Source organism: Chiloscyllium plagiosum, unplaced genomic scaffold, assembly GCF_037043375.1.
Source record: "Chiloscyllium plagiosum isolate Xiang-an unplaced genomic scaffold, Cpla_swu_hap1 HiC_scaffold_16, whole genome shotgun sequence".
NCBI lineage: Eukaryota > Metazoa > Chordata > Chondrichthyes > Orectolobiformes > Hemiscylliidae > Chiloscyllium > Chiloscyllium plagiosum.
In genome coordinates, this window is record NW_028270154.1 from 10,267,627 (window position 1) to 10,288,200 (window position 20,574).

Sequence of the window (20,574 nt, forward strand, 5' to 3'; positions counted from 1 at the left end):
AGAGGGGAAAGATAAGGAAGAGACCTAAGGGGCAACTGTTTCACTCAGAGAGTGGTTTGTGTGTGGAATGAGCTGCCAGAGGGAATGATGGAGTCAAAAAGCTGCAGATGCTGGAATCCAAGGTAGACAAGCAGGAGGCTGGAAGAACACAGCAAGCCAGGCAGCATCAGGGGGTGGAGAAGTTCACATTTTGGGTGTAACTATTCTTCAGGACTGGTCCAGAGGAAGTGATGGAGGTTGATGCAATTTCACCATTTAAAAGGCATCTGGGCCAATTGCTGGCAAACGGGACAAGGTAAATTTAAGATATCTGGTCGTCATAGACGGGTTATACCAAAGGGTCTGTTTTTGTGCTGTACATCTCTATGATTCTATGACACTAACTGATCCAAATGTTTTTTTTAAATGTTGTAACGGTGTCCACATCCACCACTTCCTCAGGAAGTTCATTCCCTACCCAAACCACTCTGTGCGTCAAAAGCAAAATTGCCCCTCAGATCTTTTTCAAATGTTTCCCCTCTGGCCTTAAGAATAAGTCGCCTGGTCTTGAAATCCCCCACCCTTAGGGAAAATAGCAGGTGTCTATCCCTATCTATACCTCTCATAATTTAATAAACCTCTATAAGGTCACCCCTCAGCCTCCTGTGCTCCAGTTAAAATAGTTCCAGCCCCTTCAACCTCTCCTTATAACTCAAACCATCCATACCTGGTAACACCCTGGTAAGTCTTTTCTGAATCCTCTCCAGTTTAATAATATCCTTCCTGTAATTCCTGACAGTAAATTCTGTGAGCTGCAGGCTCAGGATGTGGCCACTGGGTGTCGCTGGCACTCTCTCCAAAACCTCCCCATTGCTGGGGAGTGCCTGAGTACCTGGGAGCCTCACTGCTACAGGGAGCCTGGATGGTACAGAGTTCCCCAACTCTCTCGGATTGTCCTGGAGTTTAGGAAACAGAAATTGAAATGTTTTAGACACTACTGGAGCAGGACCTCTGAGGGCCTTTTCAAACAAAAGTCAAGTATTATTTTTCTTAAATATGTTTTATTTCTGGAATAATTCTGAGACTGCACGCATTGTCGAATGAAATGAAAACAAAAGAGTTTGGAATGTGCTGAAGTCATGTAAGGCTTGATATCACAGAAAATTATTTTTATATCAGAGAGGCTGGCCTAGGGGAGCCCAGTGCATAGAGTCATAGAGAAACAGACCCTTCGGTTCAACTTGTCCATGCTGACCAGATATCCTAATCTAATCTAGTCCTATTTGTCAGCACTTGGCCCATATCCCTCTAAACCCTTCATATTCATGTACCCATCCAGATGCCTTTTATAGGAAAGATGTGAATGCTTTGGAGAGGGTTCAGACGAGGTTTACCAAGATGCTGCTGGAATGGAGGGCTTATCTTATGAAGAGAGTTTGACTGAGCTCTGACTTTTTTCATTGGAAAAAAGGGAGAGAGGGGACCTAATTGAGGTGTACAAGATAGTGAGAGGCATAGATAGAGTCGATAGCCAGAGACTATTTCCCAGGGCAGAAATGACTAACACAAGAGATCATAGTTTTAAGCTGTTTGGCGGAAAGTATAGAGGGGATTCAGAGGTGGGTTCTTTACACAGAGAGTTGTGAGAGCATGGAATGCGTTGCCAGCAGCAGTTGTGGAAGCGAGGTCATTGGGGATATTTAAGAGACTGCTGGACATGCATATGGTCACAGAAATTTGAGGGTTCGTACATTAGGTTTACCTTACATGAGGATCAATGGTCGGCACAACATCGTGGGCTGAAGGGCCTGTTCTGTGCTGTACTGTTCTATGTTCTATGTTCTAAATGTTGTAATTGTACCGGCCTCCATCATTTCCTCTGGCAGCTCATTCCATACACGTACCACCCACTGTGTGAAAAAGTTACCCCTCAGGTTCCTTTTAAATCTCTCCCCTCTCTCCCCTTGAACCTACCCACACTAGTTTTGGATTCCCCTACCCTGAGAAAAAGACTTTGACTATTCACCCTATCCATGCCCCTCATGATTTTGTAAACCTCTATAAGGTCACCCCTCAGCCTCTAACACTCCAGGGAAAACAGCTCCAGCCTATTCAGTCTCTCCCTATAGCTCAAACCCTCCAAACCCAGCAACATCCTTGTAAATCGTTTCAGACCCCTTTAAGGTTTCACAACCTGGTCCTTTGTTGTGAATGGAATTGAATGATGTTCAACTCAACCGCATTCAATTGTATCAAACCAGAGACACTCAAACCATCTAACGTTAGAACTAAAAGGTGTCTCAGTTCTCTTCAAAGTTTCTTGCTAAAAATGCCTCAAACTCTGTTTCTCTCCTGTCCTCACGGGAGCTAATTCCTCCGAAGGAGCCTTGTGAAGGGAGGAGGCTAATCAGCCCCTCAAACCAGCTCTGCTGTTCAATTAGATTCATGGACTCTACTCGATTTAGCTGGCTCGGTTCCTTAGCTCTTAACATTCATATCAATATCAATATGGATCAAGCTTTGATTTGGAAATTTAACTTGACCTGTGACCTTGATGGTTTTTGGTGAGGCAGGGGGTGAGGTTTATGTGAAGAATCATTTGCTCATCCCGAGGTAGCACAGCATTCATTGGAGAATCGAAGCCTCACCTGGACTCGCTTTCACAGATGAAACAATTTCTGCCCCTTTTACACTTTTGTAATCACCTTGAGCAGTTGTGGCTCAGTGACTGTTTCTGACCTACTAGGTCCTGGGCTCAAGTCCCACTGCAGTACTGAGGGAGTGCTGCACTGTCAGTGTCAGTGCTGAGGGAGTGCTGCACTGTCAGAGGGTCAGTACTGAGGGATTGCTGCACTATCGGAGGGTCAGTACTAAGGGAGTGCTGCACTGTCAGAGGGCCAGTACTGAGGGATTGCCGCACTGTGAGACGGTCAGTACTGAGGGAGTGCTGCACTATCGGAGAGTCAGTACTGAGGGATTGCCGCACTGTCAGTGTCAGTGCTGAGGGAGTGCTGCACTGTCAGAGAGTCAGTACTCAGGGAGTGCTGCACGGTCGGAGGGTCAGTACTCAAGGAGTGCTGCACGGTAGAGGGTCAGTACCGAGGGAGTGCCGCCCTGTCAGAGGGTCAGTACTCAGGGAGTGCTGCACTGTCGGAGAGTCAGTACTGAGAGAGTGCTGCACTGTCAGAGGGTCAGTACTGAGGGATTGCCGCACTGTCAGAGGGTCAGTACTGTGGGAGTGCTGCACTGTCGAAGGGTCAGTACTTAGGGAGTGCCGCACTGTCAGAGGGTCAGTGCTGAGGGTGTGATGCACTGTCAGGGGGTCAGTACTGAGGGAGTGCCGCACTGTCAGTGTCAGTACTGAGGGAGTGCTGCAGGGTCGGAGGGTCAGTACCGAGGGAGTGCCGCACTGTCGGAGGGTCAGGACTGAGGGATTGCCGCCCTGTCGGAGGATCAGAACTGAGGGAGTGCCTCACTGTCCGAGGGTCAGTACTGAGGGAGTGCCGCACTGTCAGAGGGTCAGTACTGAGGCAGCGCTGCATTGTCAGAGGGTCACTACTGAGGGAGTGCTGCCCTGTCGGAGGGTCAGTACTCAGGGAGTGCCACACTGTCAGAGGGTCAGTAGTGAGGGAGTGCCACACTGGCGGAGGGTCAGTAGTGAGGGAGTGCCGCACTGTCAGCGAGTCAGTAATGAGGGAGTGCTGCACTGTCAGAGGGTCAGTGCTGACGGAGTGCCGCACTGTCCGAGGGTCAGTACTGAGGGAGGGCTGCACTGTCAGAGGGTCAGTGCTGAGGGAGTACTGCACTGTCAGAGGGTCAATACTGAGGGAGGGATGCACTGTCAGAGGGTCAGTACTGAGGGAGTGCTGCACTGTCGGAGGGTCAGTACTCAGGGAGTGCCACACTGTCAGAGGGTCAGTAGTGAGGGAGTGCCACACTGGCGGAGGGTCAGTAGTGAGGGAGTGCCGCACTGTCAGCGAGTCAGTAATGAGGGAGTGCTGCACTGTCAGAGGGTCAGTGCTGACGGAGTGCCGCACTGTCCGAGGGTCAGTACTGAGGGAGGGCTGCACTGTCAGAGGGTCAGTGCTGAGGGAGTACTGCACTGTCAGAGGGTCAATACTGAGGGAGGGATGCACTGTCAGAGGGTCAGTACTGAGGGAGTGCTGCACTGTCAGAGGGTCATTGCTGAGGGTGTGCTGCACTGTCGGAAGGTCAGTGCTGAGGGAGTGCTGCACTGTCAGAGGGTCAGTGCTGAGGGAGTGCTGCACTGTCAGAGGGTCAGTACTGAGGGAGGGCTGCACTGTCAGAGGGTCAGTACTGAGGGAGTGCTGCACTGTCGGAGGGTCAGTACTAAGGGAGTGCTGCACTGTCAGAGGGTCTGTACCAAGGAAGTGCTGCACTGTCGGAGGGTCAGTGCTGAGGGTGTGCTGCACTGTCTTAGGGTCAGTGCTAAGGGAGTGCTGCACTGTCGGAGGGTCAGTGCTGAGGGAGTGCTGTACTATCAGAGGGTCTGTACCAAGGAAGTGCTACACTGTCAGAGGGTCAGTGCTGAAGGCGTACTGCGCTGTCAGAGGTTTAGTACTGAGGGAGTGCTGCACTGTCTTAGGGTCAGTGCTGAGGGAGTGCCGCACTGTCAGAGGGTCAGTGCTGAAGGCGTACTGCGCTGTCAGAGGTTTAGTACTGAGGGAGTGCTGCACTGTCAGAGGGTCAGTGCTGAGGGTGTGCTGCACTGTCTTAGGGTCAGTGCTGAGGGAGTGCCGCACTGTCAGTGTCAGTACTGAGGGAGTGCTGCAGGGTCGGAGGGTCAGTACCGAGGGAGTGCCGCACTGTCGGAGGGTCAGGACTGAGGGATTGCCGCCCTGTCGGAGGATCAGAACTGAGGGAGTGCCTCACTGTCCGAGGGTCAGTACTGAGGGAGTGCTGCACTGTCAGAGGGCCAGTACTGAGGCAGCGCTGCATTGTCAGAGGGTCACTACTGAGGGAGTGCTGCCCTGTCATAGGGTCAGTACTGAGGGAGTGCTGCACTGTCGGAGGGTCAGTACTCAGGGAGTGCCACACTGTCAGAGGGTCAGTAGTGAGGGAGTGCCACACTAGCGGAGGGTCAGTAGTGAGGGAGTGCTGCACTGTCAGCGAGTCAGTAATGAGGGAGTGCTGCACTGTCAGAGGGTCAGTGCTGACGGAGTGCCGCACTGTCCGAGGGTCAGTACTGAGGGAGGGCTGCACTGTCAGAGGGTCAGTGCTGAGGGAGGGATGCACTGTCAGAGGGTCAATACTGAGGGAGGGCTGCACTGTCAGAGGGTCAGTGCTGAGGGAGTGCTGCACTGTCAGAGGGTCAGTGCTGAGGGAGTGCTGCACTGTCAGAGGGTCAATACTGAGGGAGTGCCGCACTGTCAGCGGGTCAGTGCTGAGGGAGTGCTGCACTGTCAGAGGGTCAGTGCTGAAGGAGTACTGCACTGTCAGAGGGTCTGTACCAAGGAAGTGCTGCACTGTCGGAGGGTCAATGCTGAGGGTGTGCTGCACCGTCTTAGGGTCAGTGCTAAGGGAGTGCTGCACTGTCGGAGGGTCAGTGCTGAGGGAGTGCTGTACTATCAGAGGGTCTGTACCAAGGAAGTGCTACACTGTCAGAGGGTCAGTGCTGAAGGCGTACTGCGCTGTCAGAGGTTTAGTACTGAGGGAGTGCTGCACTGTCTTAGGGTCAGTGCTGAGGGAGTGCTGCACTGTCAGAGGGTCAGTGCTGAGGGAGTGCTGCACCATCAGAATGTCAGTACTGAGGGAATGCCACACTGTCGGAGGGTCAGTACTGAGGGAGTGCTGCACTGTCAGAGGGTCATTGCTGAGGGTGTGCTGCACTGTCGGAGGGTCAGTACTGAGGGAGTGCTGCACTGTCAGAGGGTCAGTGCTGAGGGTGTGCTGCACTGTCAGAGGGTCAGTACTGAGGGAGTGCTGCACTGTCGGAGGGTCAGTACTGAGGGAGTGCTGAGGGAGTGCTGCACTGTCGGAGGGTCATTGCTGAGGGTGTGCTGCACTGTCGGAGGGTCAGTGCTGAGGGAGTGCTGCACTGTCAGAGGGTCAGTGCTGAGGGAGTGCTGCACTGTCGTAGGGTCAGTGCTGAGGGAGTGCTGCACTGTCAGAGGGTCAGTACTGAGGGAGTGCTGCACTGTCGGAGGGTCAGTACTGAGGGAGTGCTGAGGGAGTGCTGCACTGTCGGAGGGTCAGTGCTGCACTGTCAGAGGGTCAGTACTGAAGGAGCGCCGCACTGTCTGAGGGTCAGTGTTGAGGGAGAGCTGCACTGTCGGAGGATCAATGCTGAGGGAGTGCCGCACTGTCTGAGGGTCAGTACTGAGGGAGTGCCGCACTGTCAGAGGGTCAGTACTGAGGGAGTGCTGCATTGTCGGAGAGTCAGGACTGAGGGATTGCTGCACTGTCAGAGGGTCAGTACTGAGGGAGTGCTGCACTGTCAGAGGGTCAGTACTGAGGGAGGGCTGCACTGTCGGAGGGTCAGTGCTGAGGGAGTGCTGCAATGTCAGAGGGTCAGTGCTAAAGGAGTACTGCACTGTCAGAGGGTCAGGACTGAGGGAGTGACACAATGTCAGAGGGTTAATACTGAGGTAGTGCCGCACTGTCAGAGGGTCAGTGCTGAAGGAGTACTGCACTGTCAGAGGGTCTGTACCAAGGAAGTGCTGCACTGTCTTAGGGTCAGTGCTGAGGGAGTGCCGCACTGTCAGAGTATCAGTGCTGAAGGATTGCTGCACTGTCAGAGGGTCAGTTCTGAGGGAGTGCCGCACTGTCAGCGGGTCAGTGCTGAGGGAGTACTGCACTGTCAGAGGGTCTGTACCAAGGAAGTGCTGCACTGTCGGAGGGTCAGTGCTGAGGGTGTGCTGCACTGTCTTAGAGTCAGTGCTAAGGGAGTGCTGCACTGTCGGAGGGTCAGTGCTGAGGGAGTGCTGCACTATCAGAGGGTCTGTACCAAGGAAGTGCTACACTGTCAGAGGGTCAGTGCTGAAGGCGTACTGCGCTGTCAGAGGTTTAGTACTGAGGGAGTGCTGCACTGTCAGACGGTCAGTGCTGAGGGTGTGCTGCACTGTCTTAGGGTCAGTGCTGAGGGAGTGCTGCACTGTCGGAGGGTCAGTGCTGAGGGAGTGCTGCACCATCAGAATGTCAGTACTGAGGGAATGCCACACTGTCGGAGGGTCAGTACTGAGGGAGTGGCACACTGTCAGAGGGTCAGTACCGAGTCAGTGCTGAGGGAGTACTGCACTGTCAGAGGGTCAGTACTGAGGGAGTGCTGCACTGTCGGAGGGTCAGTACTGAGGGAGTGCTGCACTGTCAGAGGGTCAGTACTGAAGGAGCGCCACACTGTCTGAGGGTCAGTGCTGAGGGTGTGCCGCACTGTCAGAGGGTCAGTACTGAGGGAGCACCACACTGTCGGAGGGTCAGTGCTGAGGGATTGTCGCACTGTCAGAGGGTCAATACTGAGGGAGTGCTGCACTGTCAGAGGGTCAGTGCTGAGGGATTGCTGCACTGTCAGAGGGTCAGTACTGAGGGAGGGCCGCACTGTCGGAGGGTCAGTACTGAGGGAGTGCCGCACTGTCGGAGGGTCAGTACTGAGGGAGTGCTGCACTGTCGGAGGGTCAGTACTGAGGGAGTGCAGCACTGTTGGAGGCTCAGTACTGAGGGAGTGCTGCACTGTTGGAGGGTCAGTACTGAGGGAGTGCTGCACTGTTGGAGGGTCATTGCTGAGGGAGTGCTGCAATGTTGGAGGTTCAGTACTGCGGGAGTGGCGCACTGTCAGAGTGTCAGTGCTGAGGGAGTGCTGGACTGTGGGAGGTCCAGTACTGAGGGAGTGATCCTGGCGGAGGGTGAACCATGTACTCCGGGTGTTTCGGAGTAAGCCGAGATGCCTCAGAATGAAACTGGGGACTGTCTTTCCAACGAGATCCTGAACCCGATGCTCTACCTGTTCATGCTGCTACGGTGCTGTTTTTGAACGGGAGAGGGGAAGTCTCCCTTGTGTCCTGGGTTAAGGTCAGAGTCATGCTAGCCTGTTTATTATCACGTTATTAACCACGTTCCTAAATCACAAACTAAAGTCTTGCCAGAATCCAGTCTGTGGATCTTGTGGAGATGACGAGGACAGTGTAACTGCCTACGTTCGATCGTCACTGAATCATTTATAATGAGGGAAATCTGGGCCTGGTCGATAAAACCTTGCTGCATTGCACCTTTATGTCGCCCCCAGTTTCATTCTGAGGCATCTCGGCTTACTCCTTCCAACAGCACTTACCCTTCCTGGGGTCTGGTGCCTGGAGTTGAATTCTGGAGGGATCTCAGCAGAGGTCCGTATACCTGGAATGTAACATCTTAGGCATCACCCTGCATCATTGTGGAGATGAAGAGAGATGTGTGTTAACCTGTGTGATTGCCTTCATGCTCTGTTACTGTTCAGGGGGCTTTGGCTCCTCTCTGCACCTGTGCTTAAATAGCAACCCCTCCCATCCCTCCCAGTTCAGGTCTGGTGCCAGGCAGCAAATAGTCAGCATGGAGCTATTCCACCATGGAAGTTGGCATCATTTTGTAGTATTCCGGATCTAGCAGGATCCTGGAAGACCGCCTTTGTTAATCCACCAAGTCTTAATCAAACCGTGACAGTCAGTAACAGGCCAATACATTGCTCACCCTGACTCAACTCAGATTTTAAATGAACAATCTGACCTAGCATCAGTTTATTTAGAATCCGTACAGAATGGAAACAGGCCCTTTGGCCCAACAAGTCCACACTGACCCTCTGAAGAGTAACCCACCCAGACCCATTTCTCTACAGTTCCTCCTGACTAATGCACCTAACCTACACATCCCTGGACACTCTGGGCAATTTAGAATGGCCAATTCACCTGACCTGCACATCTTTGGATTGTGGGAGGAAACCGGAGCACCCGGAGGAAACCCACGCAGAGATGGGGAGAATGTGCAAACTCCACACAGACAGTCACCCGAGGGTGGAATTGAACCCAGGTCCCTGGTGCCGTGAGGCAGCAGGGCTAACCACTGAAATACTGTGTCATCCTCCCAGCTGTGAAAAAGTGTCTCAAACTGCAACCCAGTTTAACACCTAGAGCAGCCTCCTGAAGGATAAAAGGATGTTCCCAATGATCAGGAAGTCCATAGCCAGAGGGGTCACAGTGTAAGGATGCAGGGTAGGCCATTCAGGGCTGAGCTGAGGAGACATGTCTTCACCCAGGGAGTGGGGAGCCTTTGGGATTCTCTGCAACAGGAAGTGGTTGAGGCCAAAACATTGAATGTTTTCAGGAAGGAGTTAGATACAGTTCCTTGGGCTAAAGGGACTGTTTTCCCATGCTCCGAGTCAAAGGACATTCTGTGCAGAGATGGAGTAGGCAGATCGGAGGATCTCTACGTATGATCAATGTGCTCGAGGAGGTTGCTGTAGCAACGACCTCTCTGGTTTTAGTGAAGGTCGATCAGGCTGTTCCCGGGGAGTTCACTGGAGTTCACACAAATGAGGAAGGGGACCTTACAGACGCTTATAAAGTTCGAACAGGACTGGACAAGGTAGATGCAGGGAGGATGTTCCTGATGGTGGGTGTGTCCAGAATCAGAGATCACAGTCTGAGGATTCAGGGTAGACCATTTAGGATGGAGATGAGGAGACATATCTTCACCCAGAGAGTGGTGAGCCTGTGGAATTCGTGACCACAGGAAGGGGTTGATGCCAAAACATTGAATGTATTCAGGAGGCGGCTTGATATAACAGTTGGGACAAATGGGAATCGAAGGTTACGGAGAGAAAGCAGGATTAGGCTGTTGAGTTGGACAATCGGCCGTGACCGTGATGAATGGCAGAACAGGCTCAAAGGGCCGAACGGCCGCCTCCTGCTCCTATCTTCTATGTTTCTATCTGACAATAGACAATAGGTGCAGGAGTAGGCCATTCAGCCCTTCGAGCCTGCACCGCCATTCAATATGATCATGGCTGATCATCCTTAATCAGTATCCTGTTCCTGCCTTATCTCCATAACCCTTGATTCCACTATCTTTGAGAGCTCTATCCAACTCCTTCTTAAATGAATCCAGAGACTGGGCCTCCACTGCCCCCTGTGGCAGAGCATTCCACACAGCCACCACTCTCTGGGTGAAGAAGTTTCTCCTGAGCTCTGTCCTAAATGGTCTACCCTGTATTTTTAAGCTGTGTCCTCTGGTTCGGCATTCACCCATCAGTGGAAATATGTTTCCTACTGCCAGAGTGTCCAATCCTTTCATAATCTTATACGTCTCAATCAGATCCCATCTCAATCTTCAAAACTCAAGGGTATACAAGCCCAGTCGCTTCAGTCTTTCAGTGTAAGGTAATCCTGCCATTCCAGGAATTGACCTCGTGAACCCACGCTGCACTCCCTCAATAGCCAGAATGTCTTTTCTCAAATTTGGAGACCAGAACTGCACACAGTACTCCAGGTGTGGTCTCACCAGGGACCTGTACAGCTGAAGAAGAAACTCTTTGCTTCTATACTCAATCCCTCTTGTTATGAAGGCCAGCATGCCATTAGCCTTCTTCACTACCTGCTGTACCTGCATGCTTGCCTTCATTGACTGGTGTACAAGAACACCCAGATCTCTCTGTACTGCCCCTTTACCTAAATTGATTCCATTGAGGTAGTAGTCTGCCTTCCTGTTCTTGCTACCAAAGTGGATAACCATACATTTATCCACATTAAACTGCATCTGCCATGCATCTGCCCACTCACCTAACTTGTCCAGGTCACCCTGTAATCTCCTAACATCCTCAACACTTTTCACCCTGCCACCCAGCTTTGTATCATCAGCAAATTTGCTAATGTTATTGCTGATACCATCTTCTATATCATTAACATATACTGTAAAAAGCTGTGGTCCCAGCACGGATCCCTGCGGTACCCCGCTGGTCACTGCCTGCCATTCCGAAATGGAGCCGTTTATCACTACCCTTTGTTTCCTATTAGCCAACCAATTTTCAATCCAATCTAGTACTTTGCCCCCAATACCATGCACCCTAATTTTACTCACTAACCTCCTGTGTGGGACTTTATCAAAATCTTTCTGAAAGTCCAGGTACACTACATCTACTGGATTTCCCTCGTCCAACTTCATAGTTACATCCTCAAAAAATTCAAGAAGATTAGTCAAGCATGATTTCCCCTTCATAAATCCATGCTGACTCTGTCCTATCCTGTTACTACTATCCAGATGTGCAGTAATTTCATCCTTTATAATAGACTCCAGCATCTTTCCCACCACTGAGGTCAGACTAACTGGTCTATAATTACCTGCTTTCTCTCACCCACCTTTCTTAAAAAGTGGTATAACATTAGCCACCCTCCAATCCTCAGGAACCGACCCCGAATCTATTGAACTCTGGAAAATAATCACCAACGCATCCACGATTTCCCGAGCCACCTCCTTCAGTACCCTGGGATGCAGACCATCAGGCCCCGGAGACTTATCAACCTTCAGACCTAACAGTCTCTCCAACACCAAATCCTGGCAAATATAAATTCCCTTAAGTTCAGGACCTTCAGCCACTGTTACCTCAGGGAGATTGCTTGTGTCTTTCCCAGTGAACACAGATCTGAAGTACCCATTTAATTCCTCTGCCATTTCTTTGTTCCTAGTAATATATTCCCCTGTTTCTGTCTTCAAGGGCCCAATTTTTGTCCTAACCATTTTTTTGCCTTGCACATACCTAAAAAAGCTTTTACTATCCTCCTTAATATTCTTGGCCAGTTTACCTTCGTACCTCATTTTTCCTCTGCGTATTTCCTTCTTAGTAATCCTCTGTTGCTCTTTAAAAGCTTCCCAGTCCTCCGTTTTCCCACTTATCTTAGCTATGTTATACTTTTTCTCTTTTAACTTTATATGTTTCTTTACTTCCCTCGTCAGCCACGGCCGCCCATGCCTCCTCCTGGGATCTTTCTTCCTTTTAGGAATGAACTGATCCTGCAACTTCTGCATTATACACAGAAATATCTGCCATTGTTCCTCCACGGTCATCCCTGCTAAGGTATTGCATCATTGAACTTTGGCCAGCTCCTCCCTCATAGCTCCATAATTCCCTTTATTCAACAGAAGTACTGTCACTTCCGATTGTACCCTCTCCCTCTCAAATTGCAGATTGAAGCTTATTGTATTATGGTCACTACTTCCCAATGGCTCCTTCACTTCGAGGTCTCTGACCAATTCTGGTTCGTTACACAATACCAGATCCAGAATTGCCTTCTCCCTGGTCGGCTCCAGCACCAGCTGTTCTAAGAATCCATCTCTGAGGCACTCCACAAAGTCTCTTTCTTGTGGTCCAATACCATCCTGATTCTCCCAGTCTACCTGCATGTTAAAATCCCCCATAACAACTGTAGTAACATCTTTGCGGCAGGCCAATTTCAGCTCCTGATTCAACTTACATCCGACATCCAGACTACTGTTTGGGGGCCTGTAGATGACTCCCAAGAGGGTCTTTTTACCCTTAGTATTTCGAAGCTCTATCCACACTGACTCTACATCCCCTGACTCTAGGTCCCCCCACGCAAGGGACTGAATATCGTCCCTTACCAACAAGGCCACCCCACCCCCTCTGCCCGTCAGTCTGTCCTTACGATAGCACGTATAGCCTTGAATATTCATTTCCCAGGCCCTGTCCACTTGAAGCCACGTCTCAGTTATCCCCACAATATCGTATCTGCCAATTTCCAAAAGAGCCTCAAGCTCATCCATCTTATGTCTAATACTTCGTGCATTCATGTATAGTATTTTTAATTTGTTACTGCTCTCACCCTTCCCATCAACCCCTATTTCACTCAACCTTCCAGCATGATGCCTTTCCGAGTTTTCTGCCTCATTAATACAGTTGTCTTTCTTGACTTCTCTTGTTCTAACTTTCCCTTCAATTTCCTTTTTAAACATCCAGCTTGTCCCCTCCCCCCGCTACTTAGTTTAAATGTAGCGGTGTTGCAGTAGAAAACCTGCCTGCCAGAATACTGGTCCCTAACCTATTAAGGTTCAAACCGTCTCTCTTGTAGAATTTATGTTTACCACAAAATATACCCCAGTGATCCAAGAACTTAAATCCTTGCTTCCTGCACCAATTCCCCAACCACACATTCAAGTCCATTATCTCCCTGTTTCTGGCCACACTAGCCCGAGGAACTGGAAGCAAACCGGAGATAACCACCTTGGACGTCCTGCTTTTCAGCCTTCTACCTAGTTCTCTGAAGTCCCGCTGTAGTATGTTCCTCTTCTTCCCGACATCATTTGTGCCGACATGTACCAACACCTCTGGCTCTTCACCCTCATCCTTGAGGATTTCCTGCACTCTGTCCACGATGTCTTTCACTCTAGCACCAGGAAAGCAACACACCATCCTTAAATCCCGTCTGCTGCCACAAAAACCCCGGTCAGTTCCTCTCACGATGGAGTCCCCTATTACCACGGCTCTGCGCAATGTCCGACTCTTCCGCTCTGCCTCTGCAGCAACTTTTGATTGACAGACCTGGCCGCCTTGCGAACTGGCAGTGTCATCAGTCTCTTCTTCCAAAAGCTTCAACTTGTTCCTGACAGGTACTTCTCCCGGGGTCTCTTGCACCTGTCTCCTCTCAGCCTTCCTCATCTTCTGCTCTCTTCTGGCATGATTGGTGTAATAACATCGCTGAAGGTCTTGTCCAGAAAGATCTCGTTTTCTCGGATGAGCCTAAGGTCTTCGAGTTCTTTCGTCAGCGCTGCAATATGCTCGGTCAATTGCTGAATGTGCACACACTTTCCACACATATACGAGCCAGACACACCAGAGTCGTTGACCTCCCACATCAAGCACGTAACGCACTGAACCAGCTGGGCAGTCATGTCTTCACCCTCTTCAACTGTGGTGTAATCACTTCACTCAACCTCCTTGTCAAAGACTCCTGAGATGAAGCCTCACTCTTCGATCTAAACTTCCTTAGACCCTCTTTTTGTGGCACGTCTGTGGACTCTTAATTAAGGTTAGAGGAGGAGGGAGGGAGGGAGACCCTACTTTGTAGGACCTGGGGTTTAGAACACACCCACTCTAATAGCAATCACTTACCTTCCCGACCGGCTTTGCGCTCCGTCTGAACTTCCGCCCAGCTCCCGCCGCTCTCTGTGGTGAAAAGAGCTGAGCCCAGTTGCCCTTGGAGAGGTAGCTTGAGGTGTCCCCAGCTCATTTGAAGTTTTTCACTGAAGTGAATCGTCTCCCATCCAATCACATTCTGTAAACTCTAACTCCGTCAGCTTTCTTTTTGACGCAATGCTGCTTTTGAGATTGTAATCCTTCGAGCCATTGTCCCTTTGGGGGGGGAGGGGGGGGAGGGGGGGGGGGGGGGGGGTGTCACTTGTTAACTTGGTTCTGTTTGGTTCAGTTGGTTTATTTGAGTTATTTCAAAAGAGTCAATAAGAGCCTGCTGGGTTTGTGGTTAGGAGGTAGCTGTAGAGAACAGAACAAGTTCAACCAGGTGGACCTCATAGAATGTGAGTTCCCTGATTGGGGCTGTTAACCCAGTCCAGTCAGGGAGCGCTGGCTGACAGATAGAAACAGGAATGACTTGCCCTTTGATGTGAAGGGCGCTGCTCGTCACTGGACACTCGGGTGTTTCCTTTCTTCCTGGTGGTGGAATAGAAATAAAGATTTACACACTCATTGTTCTTCACTGTGTCCTACACCTGCACACACGACATGGGTGTTGGGGAAAAATAAGCACTATCACTGTTAGGCGGTCGTGTGGGTATGTCAGGGATTCTGTTTACTCTGGCTCTGAGCTAGTTGGGTCAGTATCATGTCTAATGCATGAGTAACTTGGTAATGGGATAGTGGAGTTATTTCAGCCCAGAGGCAAGTCTTGTATTGAACCTATTCTCAATGAAACCCTTAGTGTCTAATGGCTAGAGATCAGTCCGACATTGCCCTGAGCTCTGGAATCCCCCCTCAATGACCATCTCCATCTCTTTCCTATTATGAGTCACTCTCTAAAACCAACTTCTAAAACCAACCTCTTTCTTACCATCTCTTTTCAAAGGAATTGACCAAAGGCCCTTTTCATAGAACACTGACAGTGTGGAAACAAGCCTTTCGGCCCAACAAATCCACAGCGACCCTCCAAAAAGAAGCCCACCCAGACCTATTCCCCTACCTTATATCGAATATTTACCCCTGATCAATGCACCTAACCTACACATCCTTGAACACTATGGGCAATTCACCCTAACCTGCACATCTTTCAATTGTGGGAGGAAACCCACGCAGACATGGGGAGAACATGCAAACTCCACACAGACAGTTACCCGAGGCTGGGATTGAATCCGGGTCCCTGGCGCTGTGAGGCAGCAGTGCCAACCACTGAGCCACCGTGCCACCTTAAGGCTCAGTGTCCATCCCTTTCATAACGCTCTTATTCATCATCTTTGCCTATCATGCTATAGTCATGTGATTATTGTCGAAATGGTCTTGACGTCTCCTAACGACGTTGTTTTGTATTTTTCTGAAAGGGGAACCGAGAGGAGGGGGAAGCAGATCTGGCCCGCGCCATGGAGGATGCAAAGGTAACCAACCCATTGGGTCAAAGTCAGTTGAAACGCTCAAAGACAAAGGGGCAGGAGAGAGATGAAACCCACACTTTGATTTAACAGTGACAGCCATCGCCCATTTCCTGACGCACTGGGTCACATTACCTCCCTCCATGACTGCTCCAAACGTCTCCGGAATGTGCCTGTCTCTTGGTGGGGCCATTAGTGTACAATGCCCCTGTGGGCTAGGGGTCTCCAAGACTGTCCCAGCACCCACAGAAATTAAAAACCCACCTCCCGATGCAGGTATAATCCAAATCACAGAGGGGGTTTTCAAAAATGGTGAGTAATTCTGGGATTAATTGTCTTTGAATGTATTTGTCCACTAATAGCAGAAGTATTGGAGGCAGGAGTAAGTATTTCATTGATGGTGAAGGGGGTTGGGGGTGGGGACCCTGCAGTTGTGAAAGACACTGTATAAATGCAAGAATTTCTTTAAAAGGTTTAGTGTGACTTGGAACTTGTCTTATTCTTTATCCTGGCCTCTATCCCAACAGACAAACCCATTCAACTCGGAACTGAATAAGCGAGACTTAGGAGGAGGAGTAGGCTCCTTTGGCTTACTCTGTTCAGAAGCTTGTTGCTTCATTGCTGAGGTTAGCGCTGTGGTACCGAGGGAGTGCAACATAGTTCGGGGTGTCACCAGCCCTTGTCTTCCCTCAACTGAGTGCAAAGATCTCATGGCTCAGATAGAGTCGTAGAGTTATACAGCACGGATACAGAACCTTTGTTCCAACTTGACCATGCCATCCAGATATCCTAAACTGATCCAGTCCCACTTACTAGCACTTGGCCCATATCCCTCTAAAGCTTTCCTATTCATATACCCATCCTTTTAAATATTGCAATTGTACCAGCCTCCACCACTTCCTCTGGCAGCCCATTCCACACACGTACCACCCTCTGCGTGAAAAAGTTGCCCCTCAGGTCCTTTTTCTCTCTTTCCCCTCTCACCTCTAGTTTGGGACTCCATAACCTTGGCTATTCACCCTCTGCATGCCCCTCATTATTTTATAAACCTCTGTCAGGTCACCCCTCAGCCTCCAATGCTCCAACGAGAAAAGATTGAATTGAATTAGCTTTATTGTCACTCACATGAATACAGTGAAAAGTTTACAATCACCACTTAGAACACTACCTTAGGTGACAATGTGCTTAAGTATGGAATCTTCTGTACAAATTCTTAGGGAAAAAAATAGAATAATAAAGAAATAGAAAGTTTAGCATTACAGAAATTCAAAAGTACGAAATTATGGTAATAATTTAGAAAATACAAAAGAAATTAAAAATTCTGAATAACAGTGCTTCCACTATAATATAACAAAGAGCAAAAAGAAATAATCCCACCGCGGCCTACCCAGCCCCACCCTGGAGCTCAGAGGAGAGCAGTCCTTGGGCCAGTATTGATCCCTGAACCGACATCGACCTTTTTCTTTCTATTGGGGAGGGCTGCTGATGGCAAATTGCCGTGTAACTCATAAAGCAGCAGTGCTTTGATTGGCTGGAAAGATCATTTTAAGGTTGTGAAAGGATATTTTTAACCACAACCTTTGTTTTTAACATAACATGAGTCTGGATAACTTTTGGATTTAGCCAGCTGCATCTGCAGGTCAGGGTATGCAGTCAGCTGTTCTCTCTTCACTGTGTGTGTGTGTGTGTCTGTGTGTGTGTGTGTCTGTGTCTCTGTGTGTGTGTGTCTGTGTGTGTGTGTCTGTGTGTGTGTGTCTGTGTGTGTCTATGTGTGTCTGTGTGTGTCTGTGTGTGTGTGTCTGTCTGTCTGTGTGTGTGTCTGTCTATCTGTGTGTGTGTCTGTCTGTGTGTGTGTGTGTCTGTGTGTGTGTCTGTGTGTGTCTGTGTGTGTCTGTGTGTGTCTGTGTGTGTGTGTGTGTGTGTGTGTGTGTGTGTCTGTGTCTGTCTGTGTGTGTGTGTGCGTGTGTGTGTCTGTCTGTGTGTGTGTGTGTGCCTGTGTGTGTGTGTGTGTGTGAGTGTGTGTGTGTCTGTCTGTGTGTGTGTGTGTGTGTCTGTCTGTGTGCCTGTGTGTGTGTGTGTCTGTCTGTGTGTGTGTGTGTGTGTCTGTCTGTGTGCCTGTGTGAGTGTGTGTCTGTCTGTGTGTGTGTGAGTGTGTGTGTGTCTGTCTGTGTGTGTGTGTGTGTCTGTGTGTCTGTCTGTCTGTGTGTGTGTGTGTCTGTCTGTGTGCCTGTGTGAGTGTGTGTCTGTCTGTGTGTGTGTGAGTGTGTGTGTGTCTGTCTGTGTGTTTGTGGGGCCGCACTGTATAAAAATGCTGAGCTTTCCCAGCATGCACCGGTGCATGAAGAGGCCCTATTTGAGATATAATTCTCCATCACACCCTGCCCTGCCCTCGTCCCACTTTGAAACTCTTCTGTTTCAGGAGGTGCCTGGTCTTGGTTGACAATTGTAACTGGAACAATATTGGATTGAAATAGCACAGAGCGAGGCCATTTGGCCCACTGTGTGTCTGCCAGCTCTTTGGAACAGCTATCCTAGACCCCTTTACTCTTCCCTCACATTACCTGCAAATGTTTCCTTTCCAAGTGTTTATCTGATTCCCCTTTTGAAATATATTCACAATTCTGCTCTCACCACCCTTTCAGGCAGATCATTCTTGGTAATTACTCGGTGCTGGGTTAAATTAAAAACACTCCTTGTCCTGCTCTGATTCTATTGCTTGTTACCTTCAATGAATGTGTCCTGGTTTCTGACCCTTCCACTGGTGGGCATTATTTCTGTGTATTTAACTCTCTCAGAATGGAAGCAGCTAGCTAGCAAATGGAACCCCACCACAGGACCTTTGTAGGTGACAGTACAGTACTGTGCTCTCTGGGTGTCCGATCTCTCTTATGTTCTTGATGGATTCTTACTAACGTGACAGAAAAACAAAAACACTCTCTTTTCTTTCCTTTACTATGCAAACCATGTCAGCTTATATCCGATTACCTGGTAAGTCTCTGTAAATCGTCACTGCGCTGTCATGGCTGAGACGCTTCCTTAGCGGACAGCAGGTTTTTAGTGTTTATATAAATGATGCTCCTTTGAATGTAGGATGTTGTGTTTTTAATCCAGTTTTCCGCACTCCCTCCTCAAAACTCCCCAGAAACAAAGAAATTCATGATGGCACTTGGTCAGAAAACACGAGTGGTTTGACTTGACTGTTGATGCTTGGATTTACTGATTCCCATTGGTTTTAGTGCCTGGCACAGTATTAACTCACGTTGCTGTTAGTTAGAATGGGGCGGGACTGAGGTCTAAGTCTGTTAACTCGTGAATCTAGGAATGGAGATGATATCAGTCATGGCTCGGGGGGAGTGCTCCCATCTCTGAGTCAGAGGATTGTGGGCTCAAATCCCCATCCAGTGCAAAATCCAGACTGATGCCAATAATCTGACCAAGAGACATAGAATAGCAAACTCCGATACACAGCAAACATTACAGCTGTAACTAGACTTCAGGAGGTACTGGTGACAGACAGCACTGGAACAACATAAAGTCATGGCAAGTTTCTTTCTCCAGAGCGGTGTTGGAGAACACAGTGTGGGATTGGGTATTTGGAGAGTAGGAGAAGTTGACAGAGCCATCCTTCGTGGGTGGTACGATTGCTAGCACTACTGCCTCACAGCGCCAGAGACCTGGGATCGATTCCCGCCTCGGGCGACTGTCTGTGTGGAGTTTGCAGAGTCTGCGTGGGTTTCCTCCTAAGTCTGAAGAGATTAGGGTGGATTGGTCATGGTATATTGCCCCATAGTGTCCAGGGATGTGTAGGTTAGGGTGGATTGGTCATGGTAAATTGCCCCATAGTGTCCAGGGATGTGCAGGTTAGGGTGGATCGGTCATGGTAAATTGCCCCATAGTGTCCAGGGATGTGCAGGTTAGGGTGGATCGGTTATGGTAAATTGCACCATAGTGTCCTGGGATGTGCAGGTTAGGGTGGATCGGTCATGGTAAATTGCACCATAGTGTCCAGGGATGTGCAGGTTAGGGTGGATTGGCCATGGTAAATTGCACCATAGTGTCCAGGGATATGCAGGTTAGGGTGGATCGGCCATGGAGAATGCAGTGATGGAGTGGGTTTGGGTGAGATGCTCTTCAAAGGGTTGGCATGGACTTGATGGACCGAATGGCTTGTAGTTGATTCTAGGATGTTGATCTGTGAACTACCCCTCAAACACAGCTTCCTGCGTTGCTCTGAAATGAGACCTGCGCTCGGTCCGAGACCAAGAGAGAAAACCTGGCCTGGCATTGAATTTTAATTCTGTTGTGCTCCTGACGATGACAGTCGGACACAGGGGGTGAAAGGAGTGGGAGGATAGAGGGGATGGTACAGAGGAGGACAAAGGCTTGTGTCCAGCACACACTGGAATGGAGCGAATGGCCTGTCCTTGTGCTGGCACTGTTTTCTAACTCCGTTCTCTTGCTGTGTGGTTGTTAGGAGCTGTGTGGCTCAACCGACGAAGACTCGGGCTCCATGGAGTCAAAGTTCATCAGCATCTTGTGTATGAGGAGCTACCCCCACCTCAGGAGAGGTGAGTGTTTCCCCCTTCCCCCACCCCCCACCCCCCAGAATCCGCTGCTGTCACTCTGTGCTCTCTTCATCCCCTGTTGATCCCTACTTCTCCTTCAGCATCTGCTCTGCACTCTCCACCTCTGAGTGAGAAGGCTGTGTGCACAAGTCTTCCTTGAGAGATTTGAGTCACAGACCAAGGCTGGTGTTTCCCAATCCAACGCTGTCGGATGTACCACCCTTCAGATGACATCTGAAACTGAGGCCCTTCTTCATTTCTCAGGTGGATGTTAAAATTCCCAGGCCACGTATTGACGGGGAGCTCAGTGTACTGACCACTGCCAGCCATTTTCTCCTTAACTGCCCCTGTTTGTCTACACCTCAGCTACACCACCCTAACCCTTCTCCCATCCCTGATTCTCAACCCTCCATGGTCTCCGCACAGCCCTCAGACCCATCTC

General features: G+C 49.8%; 1 protein-coding gene across 1 annotated transcript in view; it reads left to right on the top strand.

Annotated features, from left to right (window-relative positions):
* Positions 1 to 20,574, top strand: part of anxa6 (annexin A6) — a 119,135-nt gene that overhangs the window by 87,433 nt on the left and 11,128 nt on the right. The window contains exons 20-21 of the mRNA XM_087995106.1: positions 15,520 to 15,573; positions 20,042 to 20,135. Of these exons, the coding sequence (XP_087851232.1) occupies positions 15,520 to 15,573; positions 20,042 to 20,135 (148 nt within the window). The remainder of the gene's footprint in view (positions 1 to 15,519; positions 15,574 to 20,041; positions 20,136 to 20,574) is intronic.